The sequence below is a fragment of the Physcomitrium patens genome, chromosome 3 (assembly GCF_059467195.1).
Source record: "Physcomitrium patens ecotype Gransden chromosome 3, ASM5946719v1, whole genome shotgun sequence".
In the NCBI taxonomy this organism is placed as follows: domain Eukaryota; kingdom Viridiplantae; phylum Streptophyta; class Bryopsida; order Funariales; family Funariaceae; genus Physcomitrium; species Physcomitrium patens.
Window position 1 is genome coordinate 13,178,600 of NC_143412.1, and position 16,310 is coordinate 13,194,909.

Here is a 16,310-nt window from a genome sequence, read left to right on the forward strand (position 1 = left end):
CATAATGGGCTTCTAATGTGAGAAAATAAATGGAAGTGGAGTTTTTGTGAATGGAATGTTGATAAGTAGTGTATGTCCCTGCACAATAAACATGGTTTGTGCACACAAGTAATTTCACAATCTCTCATTCAATGAAGAATATTATAGGGATCTATTCTATTCCTTTTGCTTTTTTCTTTTAACGTTGGAATGGTCATCATCATTATAAATGTTGCAGACCACTGCATGACATGCCACATCTGCACAGAGTATGATTGTCCATCACCACACACACAAAATAAATGGAAATATGAAAAGAAAAAAACAAACAAGCAGTTCATTAATCACACATACTCATAAATGCATTGAGTATTCAATGGTTTTATTTATTTATTTTTATGTTCATATGGCCACAATTCCAACAACACTGCATAGGAGTAGATGATAATGCAAGTTAATGTGAATGCAAAGTGGTTTCTATCAAAGATGGAACGTTTTTACAAATCAGAGGCTATTGAATGAATTAAACACCATTCTTACAGCTATACACCTTGCACTTTAAGAATCTACTATGGAAAACCTAATCATATTCAAACATACATAGAATAGTTATGGCCAAGAGATGAAATTGTCCTCTAAGGCTGCATTCTGTGGCAAACAATCAGCTAAACAAAAAATCGAAGAAGGATGAACAAGCAGACCAATCAGAATACATATTTTCCTTTCCTATTCATTGAAACAAGCATCTATATGAACTTTTGCTTCTGTTTTTTTTTCCTGAAAAGCTGCGATCTTTTCACTCTCTTTACTGTGAGGATTGCTTTTGAAACAAAACCCAGAAGTCAACCAACATTAGTTCATTACAGTGAGTGGATATGCGCAAGATTTCATGTCATCAAGACAATGTAAGACAAGCTGATAAAGAGACGAGAGATCTTTTTTCCTATAGTAATCTGCTTTCTTGTGAAGAGATAGTAGTTATGACTGGGTCACCCACCCACTGGCACCATAAATGTATGCCCTCTCCCTCAGTCACGCTGATCTGCTGTGCTACGTTATATCCCTCCATGAGAAATTTTCACTCTTAAGATTGCTCACCATTGCTCTAGGTTCACAGTGTCGGAGGCAAGTGAACCCAGAGGATTATTTCTTCTTTTGTGTTTGTTGTCGCAGGAAGTGTTACAGGGTCTATCTACATCGGTCCGCTGAATGAAGTACTGGATTTGAAGTGACTGTGCTCTCGACTAACAGTTGGGTTATACCCAAACTTGGCTTTTCTGTTTATTCTGGGCGATGCTTTTGAAGTGAGAGAGATTGTCAGTGGGACATTCGCTCTATCTGGTGAGAAGCTCCCATTCGACTATCAGTTCGTTACAGCGTCGCAGGACTATGAGTTGATAATTCAGGCATAGGTTTGGTTTTTTTTTCTGGGGGAGTTGCAGCTCGTTGTTTTGACGTGAGAGGTGTTTACGATTGTTTGTAGGATCGTGGCATGCTGAATTGTAGAAAGCTGGAAAGTGGAGGATGGTTTTGCTACGTGCTCGTCTCTCCTGATTTTCTTGTGTAGGGAGCTCATACGGGGTATGTCTCCATGCTCTGTACTTCTTAGTACGTGTATTAGATTTCACATGTTTTGGTGTAATACTTAGCTCTTGAAGGTAACTTATTATATCATTCTGTTCTCCTCGTGGAAATTCCGCACGTAGAATGGGTGTGATAACGGAGCTTACACAGTGTTAGATGGTTGTGTATCCCATTGAGCGGTAAGGAGTAGGAACAGCCGTTCTGGATGACTAAATTACACGGTTGATGGCGAACAGTTGGACCTCCTCAAACGACCGAGGCCTAGCGCTGCAAACTGACAGTTTCTCAATAGTGCTAAAACTGTATGAATAGCTTTAAAACTTGTGGGCAATTTTATAATTAAACCAGGATTAGGTACCGAGATTGGACTAAAAACTCTAGTTCTTTCACAATAGCTGACATCTGCCAACACAACGAAAACTGTTACTCAAACGTACCCAGTCGAGTCAGAAATTATACTGGCTGTAAGAGAATAGGTCGAGTGATTTACTCAAATTTCCTTCAGTGTGTGGTTTGATATTACAATAGACCCTCCGAGTCTACCACATGTGGAGTGACTACAAAAGATTATTGCAGATTTCACATTTTTTTTGCCAGCGGTTCCAATTGGAATAATTTGCTACGACTATACATCCGAAGACTCGGTTGGAGAGTGATAGGATAATTCATGAAAGCGACAAGGCTTATCCTAAGTGAATCAGTCAAGGTCCCGTGTAGAATGTTTCGGAAGCTAATCTTGCGTGGTCAGCAATTGATGTAGACGATGGCAGCAACAGCTACTGTGCTGCTTATTGGGCAAATACGCACTTTCAGGTCTCTAGTACATATTGATGAAGTACTGGAACACTCCTGAAGTGCTTCAAACATATGAGGAAGCATACTTGGATTCCAGGACTTAGATGAATTTTTTGAATCATCCTTTTTCCAGGAATCACCGCAAGATTTTTCTATTGTTGGGGTGACATGGGGAAGCGATCAATCATCTTGACTGTATTGCTGCTGTTCTTGGCATCTGCTGTAGTGTCAGCTCAGAGGCTAGAAGCCAATGAAGAAATAAGCTTCTTAGGTTTGACAACATCTTTCGCTCTTTTTTAAAACCTTTGAGATCGTGGAAGTTTGTGTTGGTATGGAGACGTTTGTGTGTTGTGTAAGAGTATCCCAAGGGTTCTGTGACAAATTCTCTTTCCTAAACTTGAAAATCTTAATTCAATTGTTACTACAGTTGAGTTGAGCATTCGTTCTTTGGTGCTGTTTAGAAGTCTCTTAAGCGTTGTATTCTGGTTCGCGGAAGATATAGAATTTGACTTTTCAATTTCGTCACAGGAAAATTATTTTCAAATGATTCAGCGTGCAAGGATGTGGATTGTCAGCAAGGGATCTGTTATCCAAACGACAATGCATTACTTAGTATCTTGTTTCCTTACAAGTGTCAGTGCTATCAAGGCTGGGCTACTTATGGACAGCTTGTCGGCTTCTCAGATATCCCATCACTTCCCTGCAGCGTTCCAAACTGTAAGTGAATTTGCACTCTTTGCATGAGACATGTGTATGGACCATCCGTCTCTTCAAGGTTGCTCACGAATTTAACCTTCAAAAAATTTGAGGATGTGCATCTACACTTGCAGGCTCTAGTGTGGTGTAGAGATTTCATATTGCAGATTTCTTTGAAATTTGTTGTTCACAATGCAATATGTGACTTGTAACAGGTTCCTTGAATCTCGACTGCGCTGCAAAATCTCCTGCTCCAGCTCCAAGTACTATTACACCTGTGACCTCTGCTAATACGTCTGGTGAGCTACCATTCAATCTTCTGTTCATGTTCGAACTTGCAGTGGACTGAATAAGCTGGTGATGTACAACCTGCACCTATTTAAGCTCGAGTATTTTCTGATTTCCCATGACATTGCTTGTTACAGCATGCTTGGTGCCTGGCATTTGTGGACACGGAAAGTGTGAAGTCATCAACACTAAGGACAGACTCTTTCCTACATTTAAGTGTGTGTGTGACCTTGGTTACGCAAATGTGCTCAACATGACTGCTGGATTTTGCGTCTCTGATTGTAAGATAACATTACCTTCTGGGTTCTCGTATTTTCAATTTGATTTTTCCATCTTTCTCTGTGTAATGAGGTTTGTCATTGCTCAACTGATTTTACCTTGTGATCATACAGATAGTGTGCAATACTCGTACATTTCTCTGCATTCCTCTTGCAAATATTCCAATGAGGCCTACGGAGTGGTCTGTATGTTCGCTTTTTCAGTAAGCTTCAGTCCGCAGGTTCATAGTGCAAGGTTTCTGTTGGCAGTCTTAAGAAGTGTTGAAATTAATTGCAGGTGAGATTAACGGAGATTGTAAGAACTTGAATATTACGCTACCTGGGTTAAATCCACCTCCACCCCCAAACACACCTATGACACCAGCGGACCAAACAGGAAACGCAGGTACACGTCCAGAATCTTCTCCTCCTAGGGCGTCGGAGTCTGTACAAGGGGGCTCCAGTCCGTCTTCTAGTTCAGGTCACTCTCTTTCCGATGTCTGATTACAGTACTAATCGGAACTGCTACCATGTATTTTGATTGCTCAAGTACGCAGTGATGTACATCACATGGGTCGGTTTGTTTAATGTTGGCAGGTCGCAGCGTCAAGGTGAATACTATTGGTTTCCATATCGCAGCAGCTTTACTTGTGGAGCGAGCTTTACTGAGTAAACTCTTCTGATCTGCGACATACACACTCTTGTGGTACGCCACATTTTTGTCACTTTTCACAATCCAAAATGGCGGATACACTAATGCATCAGTCTGTATTGGTTGAAATTAATAGCTACTGAGTTGAAATAAAGCTCAATTCCAGGTTGAAGTTTGATCGGACTTTCTAAACACTGAAAAGTTGGCGCAATTTTAAATATGTCCTTATGACACGTTCTGTCTGTCACAAGAAGCAATGACACGTTTTTTTTGCACAACTTCTTTCATGTATGGAGTATTACGATAATAACACAATACGTCTGAAACACACCACTAAGCCTGATGGAGTAGACGCCATAATTTATGTTGCATTCTGCTGTACGCAATCTAACCTCTGAACAGAATGTTCTGGCCAAGCAACACATCGGAATACTATTTGTAGCCTTGAAATTGCATCAGGTCATATCCAAAAAAAAAAATCAGTATGACTACAATCAGAAACATCTATCAATCAACTCCAAAGTGGCCGAATCTGACGTGCAGCGACCATCATCACATTGTAGAGTACAATCAGGAAGCTCGACTGCCTTCTCAGAAAGTAGCCAGCGTAATTGACTATAATATATCTTCAGTCTCCATTGTGATGAAGACAGGTGTATACCACAGCGAACAGACCCTGCTTACTGCAGTAAAGCGAAAATAGTTCCAAACCGCTGTTCAGGCTCAACAACATGGCATGTAGACAACCAAGCAAATACAAGAAAACTTCTGCCACATATAACATGCATCTATAGCCCGGATGGTTGGACAGAGAATGTGACTCCATTTGAATGTAAGCTGACAAACAGTTGCTGCTACAGAGTTTGCTGACAGCTTTTCGAAACATCCTCCATGCAATTCACCGTGGATAACTTTTACGTCAGTGCTCGTATTTGGTATAGCCGATTCTTACAGTTTTGCCTCTGATTTACGAGGATCAAAAGCTTAACACCAGTCCAGTGTGAACCCCAACGGCTTCTCCTCTTCCCAAAAGGCACCCCCTGCCGCCGCTACCTACTCCTCCCCACAGAGGATCTGCCAAACTGCTGAGCGAGCTAAGCAGGGCCATCAGTTTCCTCTAGGGAATGCGGTTCCTAAACGACTGTACTGCACAGTCTGATTCTCATATTCGATACTTCCTTCCAACCCCCGAAACCCCTTAGTCTGCAATTAACTGAACCATTTCCTCGAGATTGATAAAATTTTAATGCTAATTCCTTCAACGACAATGACAATCGGAGTTTGTGCATCTCGGGGAGAACAACAAAGGACGCAACCGCACTCTATCTTCAGGTAGAAAGGCAAATTCTTCCTCCACCTCGTTAAGACGTAGGCCAATGCACAAATGCAAACACCATCCTCACCTTTATCACCTCCCAAAACTACGAAACCTCTGTGGATAAAAACTTCATCAAGGTAAGGTCTGATTTTCAGAGCGCAAATTTAGCAAACAGCGCCTCCAGCTCGGCAGCCTCCGCATCTGATCGTGCCTAATCAGGGAAAGTTGTAGTTCAGTTAATTGAATGATTTCGGTCTTGTTTCGTCTACCTCTCCGTGTAACAAACATCTCAAATGAGAAAAGTATAAAAAAATAAAATAAGGTTTCTCTAAAACTGTGGGAGAACAAGGAGACGATCACCTTGGATAAGAGCTCAAGCATTTTATTGAGGACTTTTAGCCTGTGTATAGCATACGCACTCGAGGCCGGCAGGCGTTGCACGCGCTCCACTTCCAATTTAACCAGCGCAATCTTCTGTGCGTCATCCATCAAGCCAGTTGGGGCTGCACCAGACCCAGCACACCGCAACAAGAACTTGAGTTGCACCACCTCAATTTCTGCGCACGAGCTCACCTAAGCTCCTACAAAAAACCAAGACCGCTACTTATAAACCCAATACACAATTCTTCGTTGATTATCTAAATTCGAGCCGTGAGAAACCAAACCCTACATCATGGATTCCACAATCACATCCACCGAATACCGATCAATTTGAAAATTCCCTAAAAACCTAAACCTCTTACTACCAAACAACTTATCATATAAGCAAATCCCAGAAGAAATCGGCGGCAACCCAGAACCCAACACATCAGTGCAGACGTCAACTCCCTGCGGAAAATTTCCCGGGATCTATGGAAGGAGGCATTTTTCGGAACGAACAATTTGTCCGGCAGACTAGTTGTAAGAGCCACAACGTTGGCCATCTCATACTCATGCAATGTGGATGTAAAATATGATGTTCAGCAGCCACATTTATTAATTTAGATTTCTTGGAACAGTAAACACAATCACTTCCCACAAAGGTTATTAGTACAAGTTTGTCAAAATATTAACATTGCTTCCATTTTTAAGTTGATTCTTTCAGTCTGTTAAAAAATGAACACCAGTACCACACAAACTAAGTAAAAGTGATATAAAATAGATTTCAGAATCAGGGTCAAAAAACAAGTAGTTTAGTTTTGATAGTATTTCAATCTGTATGTGTTTTTTCTTCTTCTTGCAATTCTGAATGTATATAATATGAAACATGAGTTTAGTGTCACATACGAGTGGCAAGTAACGAGTTTATGCAAATGAATAATATGATACAAGCTTTAGGACGACTTGACCGTGATGTCGTATTTATATGTATATTTACATATGAAAATATTCATATGTATATTTTCATATGTATCCTTGGTTTAGAATTTGTGTATTGATTGGAGTTTACATTCTAAATATCACTTGATGCATCACTTTCTCAAAGAGGGGTACAAGCTGCATTGCGTTAACTAAGCTTCATTTCTAGCAAGTCCTATCCACTTGGCTCAAAATTTTGATGGTAGGGCTTGTCGGCTCCAGGTTTGATCGTTCGCCTCCAATTCTGTGGAACTTTTAGGTCGAAACTGCTCAAATCACATTGTCGACTGTAATCGTCAAATGCTGTACAGGGTTCAAGCATAACTTGAAATATTTTGCAGCCATTCATGGACGGATTAAAACGCCTTGGCGGGGTTCTTCCGCCCCTTCACCTTGATTTTGCATTAAGATTCCGTAAAAGACCGGATCACAGCACTCGGTGAAGAGGCAGTGAGAAACTCCTCACTCCAAAATGACCACAAATTTGTCTAGTTTAAAACTAAGTCATCCGTCTTAACTTAGTGATGTATACTCGTGTCGGTTCCATCTTCCGTTGCTTGCTTGAAGTTGCTGCAGTCTTCGATATCCGGGGTGCAGAAGTTACTAGAGCCGGACATTGAGGTATAGTAGAGATATTTTTTCTCTTCCATCCCCTCATCGATTAGAGCTCTATCAATGGCACTGACAACAGTTGGCCCAGTCGACTCGTTCTGGACTACTTGATGAGAATCTGCACCATCCTCGCACATCTCATTTCTTGAACTTTCATGACCGTTTCCAGGAGCAGCAGGGTTTGCAGTCTTTTTAGTCGAGGGGCTCCTCTCCAAAGAGACGCTGGCGAGTTGCTGATCAAGTCCACCGGTATCTGACAGATCTGTGAAGGGCGGCAGGGCTTCGGGAGCACGAAGCACCTTGAGGGCTTTCCGGCTTCGAATCTTCTTGTGGGAACGAACTTTAGGTGTCTGAAAAGACTCCTCTCCCCTCTTCGTCCACAGCTCTTGATAATTTATGTCTTTGGGTTTTCGGGTAGCAGTTGGCTCCATGGGTAGCGCTCTTACGTTATCATCATCGTGCTTTGTTGTTGTTGCAGGGATGTCACCACGCTTTGGATGCGTCATTAACTCTGAAAAATGTCCCTCACCTAAAGGACCATCGTGTTGAGTGAGACTAGATTCGTTCGGTCGAACTGGAGAATCTGCAGCGACAGCTTGAGAAATATCTTCAGAGTGGATCACAATGGTGCATTCAGAATTACAACGATCCTCACATTGAGGCAACATCCCCAGGTTCCATGACTTGCCAGCTCTGGTACCACTGGAATCCTGCATTGTCCTTGGCAAATCCTTGATGCTTGAAACTTGAAGCTCTTTACGCAACGCAAGCGTATTTGAGGCGATGGTGGTGCCCGTTCCGGTTGCAACAGCTTGCGCTAAGGCCACTTTCTCGTTTGCAACCTGCCCAACGGTCCGGTTGCTTCGCCTGCGCCTACGCTGGAATAATGCTGTTGCGAACGCCCTTCGAATCACTGTCACCTGCCAACGCAGTACTTGTCTCTTGAGAACTGCTCCCTATACGATCAGTTTAGAGATATGAAACGCATGAAAAATTCGTGGTAAACCTACTCCTCAAATCTAGACCTTTCACTAGCTTTAGAAGATCAAGGCAATTGGTCTGACCTGCGTGGCTGACTCGTCACGCTCAACTTGCAAAGCGGCAAGTGATCTCCGCAAGTCCTGGCATTGCTGTTGAAATCTGCACACCACACACTTACGTATAGTTAGGATGATGCACGATCCAACTGAATTTTTAAAAAATCTCAGCACAACTCAGAGAGAACCGAGATTTGAGAACTTGTTTCAGTAATAAAGATAGTGGTGCGTGAAAGTGGAGTAGGTGCACACGTGAGAGGGCGCACGTAGAAGCGCAAAGTGATGGTATCCTCATCTGGTTGGAGGTAGCCTTCCTTCTCCAGAAGATCGATCCTGAAGAACTGGTAGTAACCCCAACACGCACCCACCTGATCACAAAACAGGTCACTAAAAAATGAGTTTCGACCTTAATCTTATTATCTTGTGTGTTCGATGTGCTTCAAGATCATTTATAAAGGATCATACATGATGATTCAGAATACAAAGCCATGCACTAAGACTTGCCTCATAGTCGGAAGAGAACTTGCGAACGATGCGCTGGTTTGGACGAGTCTGGTGAAGGAGCTCTATACCATACTCGTAAGTTACCGCTTCATTTCCGCCATCTACCATCTGATGCACAAGTGATCCAAGCCAAGATTGCCAGACGATTACACACCCCTCATTGTTTGCACAATGTTGTAAAGTCAGTGGAGTACTTTGTTAAGCTCTATTTGAATTCTCGTGAAAGGATTGAATTGTCAAGGAAAACTACAATACCCTAGTAGTATCCGTGTGACTTATGATTAGAGACTGACCTCCAGAAAGACAGAGAGATGAGTACCCAAAGAAGCGCCGCTGCCATTTGGGTACACCTGCAACAGGAGCACATTATAGCCACGTGAGTTCAACCAAGACATGTTTGATGAAATTCTCCAGTTTCGTGGACAATTAAACAGTTGGTGAACAAATTTCAACTGAAAATAAAATGAAAATCACCTTCAGTCTCCACGTAATACCTGAACCACGGATGGGCTGCACATACACAAATACTGAACACCTTAGCAAGGACAAGATATATCTTGGCAATGACAGAGCTTTTCAGACGACAGAGTCTTCTAATCCATTTACAAAGTTTAGATAGCCTGTCCTGGCATCGAAGATATTTTGCATATTGCAAGCAACACGAATTAACGAGCATAAACCCACAAGATCATCAACAATCTTGGCAGGAGAAATGCAGGGGAATACACATACCTCACTGTACACAACATCTTTGCTCGACAAGGCTTCACTGGAACTCGGAGTGCCACCAGGAGAGAAAACAGAAGATCTGGGTAGGGTGATAGTTTCCTTGTATTTCTTCAAAATGAGTTCTCCATGCTCGTACGAGGGAACAACCTGCAATACCGAAATATCTGATGCTCTCGCATTACAGTACATCAAAGACTCCTGGAATACTCTACAAACGCCATGATTTTTTGCAAACGAGATATAAAAAGACAATGAAGATCATGGATGAATTAAATAAGGATACCTCTGACGTAAATTCAGGAGGAATAGGTGTGCACGATATATGCGACAAAGTGCGCGTTCGGATGTCCTGAAGATCCAAAGCGCCACAAAAGTTGATTCTAGGAAATCTTATCTACAATAAAATATCATCTTACTTGAACCCATTTAATAACTTGACACTCAACGATGTTTTTTGCTGAAAGCCATCAGTAACAATCAACGGAACAAAAGCGACAGAGCATGATAAAGACCAACCTGCAGCATGCGGCTCATGTTAGGTTCTTGCGCTATGAGGTCACTCTTTGGAATACTGTTCAGCTGTTGATCTAACTCGTGCAATATTGTGTCCAGAAGCTCCATCTGTATCCCAATGAATAGGTGAATTCCACTATTGTTCCAAACACGTGAAAAAGAGTCTAGATATTCCGCATCATACCAATTGACGACTCTTGATGTTCAAGACAGCTAAAAGGCAATGGCGACACAAAATCATAAGACTATGACGAACAAAGACTTACGGGAGCAATTGCCTGAAAAGAAAGCATTCAATGAAAATAAATATTTGGGTCCACCAAAACGATTGCTTACTTCTTGAGTCATAGAACCCTTTTGTGCGAGTAATGCCAGTAGTTTACATTTGAGCTGCTCTTCAAGTCGAGACTGCATTGCACCAACCATCAGTTTCTTCTGCAACATCTCCCAAAGCGTGTGGAGAAAAAATCATCTACAAATAAAAAGCTAACAATACTAAATCCGTAGCTCGAGTTATAGGAAATCCAACAATTCACCTGCATCCTTTTAAAAGCCATTTGAAGCTCTGCAGCAGATTCGTCCTTTGCCTGCCAGTAAATGGAAAAGAACATCCACGATTCAGGGGTCACTGATCTCCAATGTTTAATAAGATTATATGATACTATATGTATAAATTTTCATTGCAATCTATGAATGGTTCACCTTAAGCACAGTGTCGATGTTTTTTTCAACTGAAACCACGAGAGCGGAGAGTTCCTTCTGGCGCTTGCGTAGCCCGGCAGCTTCCATGCGAATTTTCTTCTTGTGACGCCCATAGGCAACACTCAGCTTCTCAAACGTGTGATTTCGATGATCCTATGAAGCACATTGAATGGGTTCTCCAGATTTTTACTTGCAATTCGGCGAAAAATAAGTTGAACACCAAGTGCTGGTTGCTACTTAAAACAGAGAATATTAATCCCAAAATTTAAGACAAGGAAAGTACCTCAATCAGGACCGCACAGTCTGGGCATACGGGGACTGAGCATGTCGTGCAGAAGTAGAGAAAGGGGCTGTCATGGGCCGGACAGTACTGCTATTTTCCCACCAATCCAACCACACCAAAGTACGCCAAATCAGATAACATCAACGCTACTACGACTAGATACAGAAATCAATTATGCATGAATGTACTTGTGAAATGAACGGTTATGAAGTTAAATATGTTACAGAGTCGACAAAAAGGGAAGCTTTAATACAAGGTTTACTCCCAAGTCCATAGGATCAGAATAATGTGTAATCATCCAGGAGAGATTGAACAAAAAGTTAGAGGAAAAGCTGGGCCAACCTTTTCTATTGAACTGTCACCTAAATTCCCTTGAATCTTCTCAACTTCCTACAGTACAACATAAAAATAATGCTATCAGGTCTTCACAAAAGTGCAAAGATAGGACAAACATTTGAAAGACATTGGTTGACTATTTTCCACATGCAAAATACGATTTGCTGCATGATCAACTGTAGCCTTTACGTGAACTAGAGTATATTTACCGAGGAAATCTCAGAGATAAATCGACAGCTCACGAGTTGCGATAGAAGGAGGGGCGCACGGCAGTGTGGGCACTCTGACTTTTGATCTGTGAGCCATCTCTGCGAATAGAAAGAAACAAATTAACATCTAGAAATTTGGTAGTGGTAAAGTTGTTCCACAATACGATGATATTAAGTTCCATTCTGGAGGCTCTGCAGACACCTCTGGATCATGACGGCACTGACCTTGATACACGACTGGCACACCAGCTTGGAACAACATGGACACAGCTGGGCATCCACAACCTGAAGAAAACAGAAAATTGTGAGACTATGTAGAATAAGAAGTTTCTTTTTTTCTTTTTTTCTTTTCAAAACTCATTACACTTGACTTGGGTGCTGGCTATTCATTTTCAAAGAACTTGTCTTGAGAATCTTGCTCTGAGTTCATCTTTTTATTATTTGAATCACAACAGAATCATAAGACGCAACGATGATACTCTAATGCACTTCAAGAAAAAATCATAGCCCGAACCTAAACAACAAGACAGACGAGAGATGGATCTGCTCACCTTTCCAAGACAGATGAAGCACCGAAAAATTTCTGCCAATGTCGACGATGAGTCATTGACGTTGCCAGCAAATGTGGATGTGGCACCATGACAAGATACAAAATCTACCGCTCTTTGGTTTCCCACTTTCTCATTGTCGGAGGCCTCTAAAGAAACCGGTTCCCTGACATCAACCGATGGACCTGTTGCGTTTGTAAGGTCGACAATGTCCTGAAGCTCTGTCGCCTGGGAAATTTCATGTAGCTGCTCGTTTTGGGGCAGAAACACTTGCTGTGATACCGCAGAAGTGGCGGGGTGATGCACGGGCGTGGATCCAACCAAGAAGAGCCTCTGCAAATGCGCTTGAAACTCAACATGAGATTTCAAGTTGCACGAAGCAATCCGAACAAGAGAAAATAATAGCGGCCAGGCTACCCAGTCAGTCCCTAATCAGGAGTTGGGAAAGTTCTCAATCAAGTAGAGGTCGAATCCATTATGACCACAATCGAAATTACCCGTTCGCCTTAAGTCAGGACGAGCACACTATAAAGGCGCCGTGATCTAAGCTCTCCTTAAAATACAGCTCTCTCTCTCTCTTTCTCATTCTCTCGCGCCATCGCCACGTTTAGAGCGGGCGGAAAAATCAGATCAAGACGGCGGGATTTTTAAGGTAGAAAAAAGTAGTGAGCGGTCTGCAACGGAAAACTAATTCCACAATTGCCATTGTACGCTGTAATTCTAGTTAGCATCCATTCCGATCTTTGGTACCAAAAGCGCCCATTGCCAGAGCCATAAACCCTGGTCAGCCAACTTGGGTTTCTGTAACGTTCGCTTGCGCACCAAACAGTTTCGGTTACTCAGTCCCTCGAACTATGAACATTGAATTGCTAAACAAAAAAGATATTGGAGAAATGTTCCAGAGTAACAAAGGTGTCCTCCGAAATCGAAGCACCCCAAGAAAAGATATGGCGACGGAGGTATACCTGGACGGGTTCACTGATGATGTTTCCTCGCGAGTGGTGATGGCTGCTGCTGCTCCAGGCGCCATGGGATCGAGGCCGGTGCCTCCCCCGGCTGCCAAAAAAAAAAGAACCGCAATCTGTGCAATCGTAGTCCGGAGCGCGGGTTGGTGACACTGTGATGATAGGGCCAGGGACCAGGGGATTGCAAGTACTGCTGTGGCTGGAGCTGGAGCTTCTGCTTCCACCGCTTCCTCGTCGAATGGTAGCCGCATCCATTGCGACAAACACAATCTAACTTGACGAGGCGAGTGTGACACAGACGGACGCTCTTAAACGGATATGGACATCCCCATTCCCAAGAGTTCTACTAAAAGATTAATGCACATCCATGGCTGTGCAAAGGATCGTTTAACCCCTTCTTCTCTATTCAAGGGAATTAGAAAATGAATACAGCAATAAAGATTTTCTGACTAAATCGGCTGTGGTGGTGAATCGGCGCTGATTCAAACAAGAGTTGCAGCTAAGACGACAACGTAAATGGTAATGCAACCAACAAAGAGAACCTTCTGTGGTCTATGCCTATTCTCTCAGAGTGCCACTCTTGATCATGTAGCTCCTCTCCATGCTGCGACAACTTGGGTTTTATGAATGCGAGCCTCATGGAGGACAAGAGCTCTGACATGATAGCATTGCAACAGATTATCTTAATAGTCTCACTCTGTCTCTCTTGCTCCGAAAAACCTTTAAAAACCTCAAACTGTAATCCTCGACTACAGATCCACGATCAACACCATAGGTTCACTCCGCCAACCTCATACGCACTACATAATCTGTAAGGACCCCACTAAGCGGATACGCCCGAAGGTGAACAGGATGCGACTTGGGTTATTTGGACAATAGAAGTGGCTCACGCTGGAGGAATCGAGACCGAAATGTGGCATGTAGCTGTGGAAAGCTATGATACTATTGTGACCAGCGGATCGCATAGCTTGCTTGCTTTTCAACAAAATAGAAAAAGCAGACGCTGACTCCACCACAGTAGCATCAATCAAACTCAACTGCCTCATGGCTTAATCTTCCTTTCAGGGTCCGAAATCAGTTGTCGTCAAAGACAACTAGCACTAACAGTGAATAGCCATGTCGCCTTGTGGGCCGCAGCCACCCAAAGACTGCACGGCGCTCTGGTCGCAGAAGTACAGCACATGGACAGCCTGCCTGATTTAGAAAACAGTAATCACCCTATCCGGGAAATCCAGCAGTCTCCTTTGTCGCTGTAACTGCATCAAAGCATACTCTGAGGGACCCAATCTCTGCAGATTCTCCTCTCCGATTCCACATTGTTGATTCTACCACCACCAGTGGGAAAGCACCCGAAGACTAATACTCCTAATCACCCCCAAAATCAGCAACTCACAAACCAGATGAGGACGATGACTTCATCAAAGTCAAATCGAACCCTCGAGCCCGGTCCAAACTAATAACAAGTAAGAGCAAGCATTTACAAGGATTCTGCTAGAATCTAAACTTTCTAATCTGGTAGTTAAACTCCTGATGGGTTATAATATTCATATATTTTATAAGTCGAAGTGCATCCCAAGAGGCTCAATTTGGAACGCTCTAGTTGTCGTTGACGGCACCCGGTCATAAGTGATTCTCTCACTCTCTATAGCCTGACTCCCGGACCTAGAAAAGTGTAAAGTTTTTGGGGTTAATCAAATTCTCTCTCCATAATTTGGCGCTTGCAGCAATTCTCGCTTTGTTTCTTTTTTTTCTTTTCTTTTTTTTCCTTATCAATCTCCTGCTCATGTGGCCTTTTGATTTACTTAGCAATGGCCATGAATCTTTTCATGAAAGTATCATGAAATTTGTCAACTTGCCAGAGAGTCTGATGACAACGACACAACAGCCTACACGCAATGTATACATATGTTTGAGACTTAGAAAGTTGCCCAGAAAGGAAGGGATCTGACGCAACCTTCTCAACTCCTGGGAACTTTTTATTAAAAACGCACAGCCCAATCTTTCAAGAACCAAGTTTGAGCCCCAAAAAACCAAAATAAAACAAAATAAATACATAAAATCATAACATTCCAAGGGGCGCATGCGTGGATTGCAAAGGAAAGATGCTTCTCATCAAGATGAAAGCTGTGAAGTGAAGCGGAATTCAATTGCGATTGAGAGTCAAAGAGGTACTGGAAGAAAAAAACACACACACACACACACACACACACGTGCGAGGGGGTGCAGAGGTGATGAATGTGTGGAGGTGAGTACGTTGTGGCGATGGTGCGGAGGTGTGAAGCGAAAGCTATGACGTCGTCCTTGGAGCGTTGTCAGTCAGGTCGCAAGGGCGGACGCATCACAGTTATATCATGGCAAACTCCACACCGCCATCGCCGCTGGCTCTCTCGTCTTGCAATTCCTGCAACGAGCTCTGCTCACAAAACCTGCATCAGCTCTGCAATTCAGGCAACTCTGACTGCTATTTCTTTTACAAAACCTTCGTAAATTTCAGGTCAGAATCACGCTGACTTGAAATGCTCGCTTCATTTGTGTGTGTTTATATATATATATATATATATATAGATACACATACACACACAAATGATTCGATTCACCATGTCTACTGTGAATGAGAAATAGCCAATCCATTTCGAAACGGTACTTTGTAAGATTGAGCAATACAAAATATATATATATATATATATATATATATATTTTTTCTTTTCTTTTCATACTTTTCGTATTGTTACAGTGAAACCATGTTTTCACAGTACTTTGGTCCTGTGACGACTTTTCTTTGACCGTCGGCAGGATGATTTGGGTGATTAAAATGGAATGATATGCTCTGGATTGAAGATGGAGCACAATTAATAAACAAATTAAAACGATTTTATATCTGTCCTTTGGATTATATTTTGGAATTCATGACCTTTCATTGATTTATTACAATTTTCGTTATGAATTTGACTACTTCATATTTCTG

The 16,310-nt window shown here is 42.3% G+C and overlaps 3 protein-coding genes across 8 annotated transcripts; 1 reads left to right on the top strand and 2 right to left on the bottom strand.

Moving 5' to 3' along the window:
• The first annotated feature begins 1,018 nt into the window (after positions 1–1,018).
• Positions 1,019–4,427, top strand: LOC112280164 (uncharacterized). Of its 4 annotated transcripts, none has more exons than XM_024515311.2 (8): positions 1,019–1,320; positions 1,463–1,560; positions 2,492–2,629; positions 2,887–3,075; positions 3,270–3,353; positions 3,480–3,623; positions 3,898–4,080; positions 4,197–4,427. In XM_024515311.2, exons 3-8 carry the CDS (start codon positions 2,527–2,529, stop codon positions 4,280–4,282), a joined length of 789 nt encoding a protein of 262 aa, XP_024371079.1. In that variant the 5' UTR covers positions 1,019–1,320; positions 1,463–1,560; positions 2,492–2,526; the 3' UTR covers positions 4,283–4,427. The 4 variants fall into 4 exon arrangements, with proteins under 4 accessions (XP_024371079.1, XP_024371082.1, XP_024371081.1 ...); XM_024515314.2 differs by having other exon boundaries at positions 3,898–4,005; XM_024515313.2 differs by lacking the exon at positions 1,463–1,560 and having other exon boundaries at positions 1,066–1,320.
• Positions 4,428–5,159: 732 nt separating this feature from the next.
• Positions 5,160–6,571, bottom strand: LOC141045187 (uncharacterized). Of its 2 annotated transcripts, none has more exons than XM_073532733.2 (3): positions 6,449–6,571; positions 5,930–6,150; positions 5,160–5,770 (listed from the first exon to the last, which is right to left on the bottom strand). In XM_073532733.2, exons 2-3 carry the CDS (start codon positions 6,056–6,058, stop codon positions 5,702–5,704), a joined length of 198 nt encoding a protein of 65 aa, XP_073388834.1. In that variant the 5' UTR covers positions 6,059–6,150; positions 6,449–6,571; the 3' UTR covers positions 5,160–5,701. The 2 variants fall into 2 exon arrangements, with proteins under 2 accessions (XP_073388834.1, XP_073388835.1); XM_073532734.2 differs by having other exon boundaries at positions 5,160–5,780; positions 6,449–6,561.
• Positions 6,572–6,820: 249 nt separating this feature from the next.
• On the bottom strand, positions 6,821–14,660 carry LOC112280163 (uncharacterized). 2 transcript variants are annotated; one of them, XM_024515309.3, is made up of 18 exons: positions 13,346–14,660; positions 12,384–12,713; positions 12,058–12,117; positions 11,833–11,931; positions 11,630–11,677; positions 11,288–11,374; positions 11,005–11,157; positions 10,839–10,889; positions 10,639–10,710; positions 10,306–10,410; positions 10,073–10,138; positions 9,793–9,936; positions 9,535–9,570; positions 9,354–9,410; positions 9,061–9,168; positions 8,809–8,924; positions 8,584–8,659; positions 6,821–8,439 (listed from the first exon to the last, which is right to left on the bottom strand). In XM_024515309.3, the coding sequence occupies exons 1-18, from the start codon at positions 13,598–13,600 to the stop codon at positions 7,426–7,428; spliced, it is 2,877 nt and encodes a 958-aa protein (XP_024371077.1). In that variant the 5' UTR covers positions 13,601–14,660; the 3' UTR covers positions 6,821–7,425. The 2 variants fall into 2 exon arrangements, with proteins under 2 accessions (XP_024371077.1, XP_024371076.1); XM_024515308.3 differs by having other exon boundaries at positions 11,288–11,377; positions 13,346–14,415.
• Positions 14,661–16,310: the final 1,650 nt, after the last annotated feature.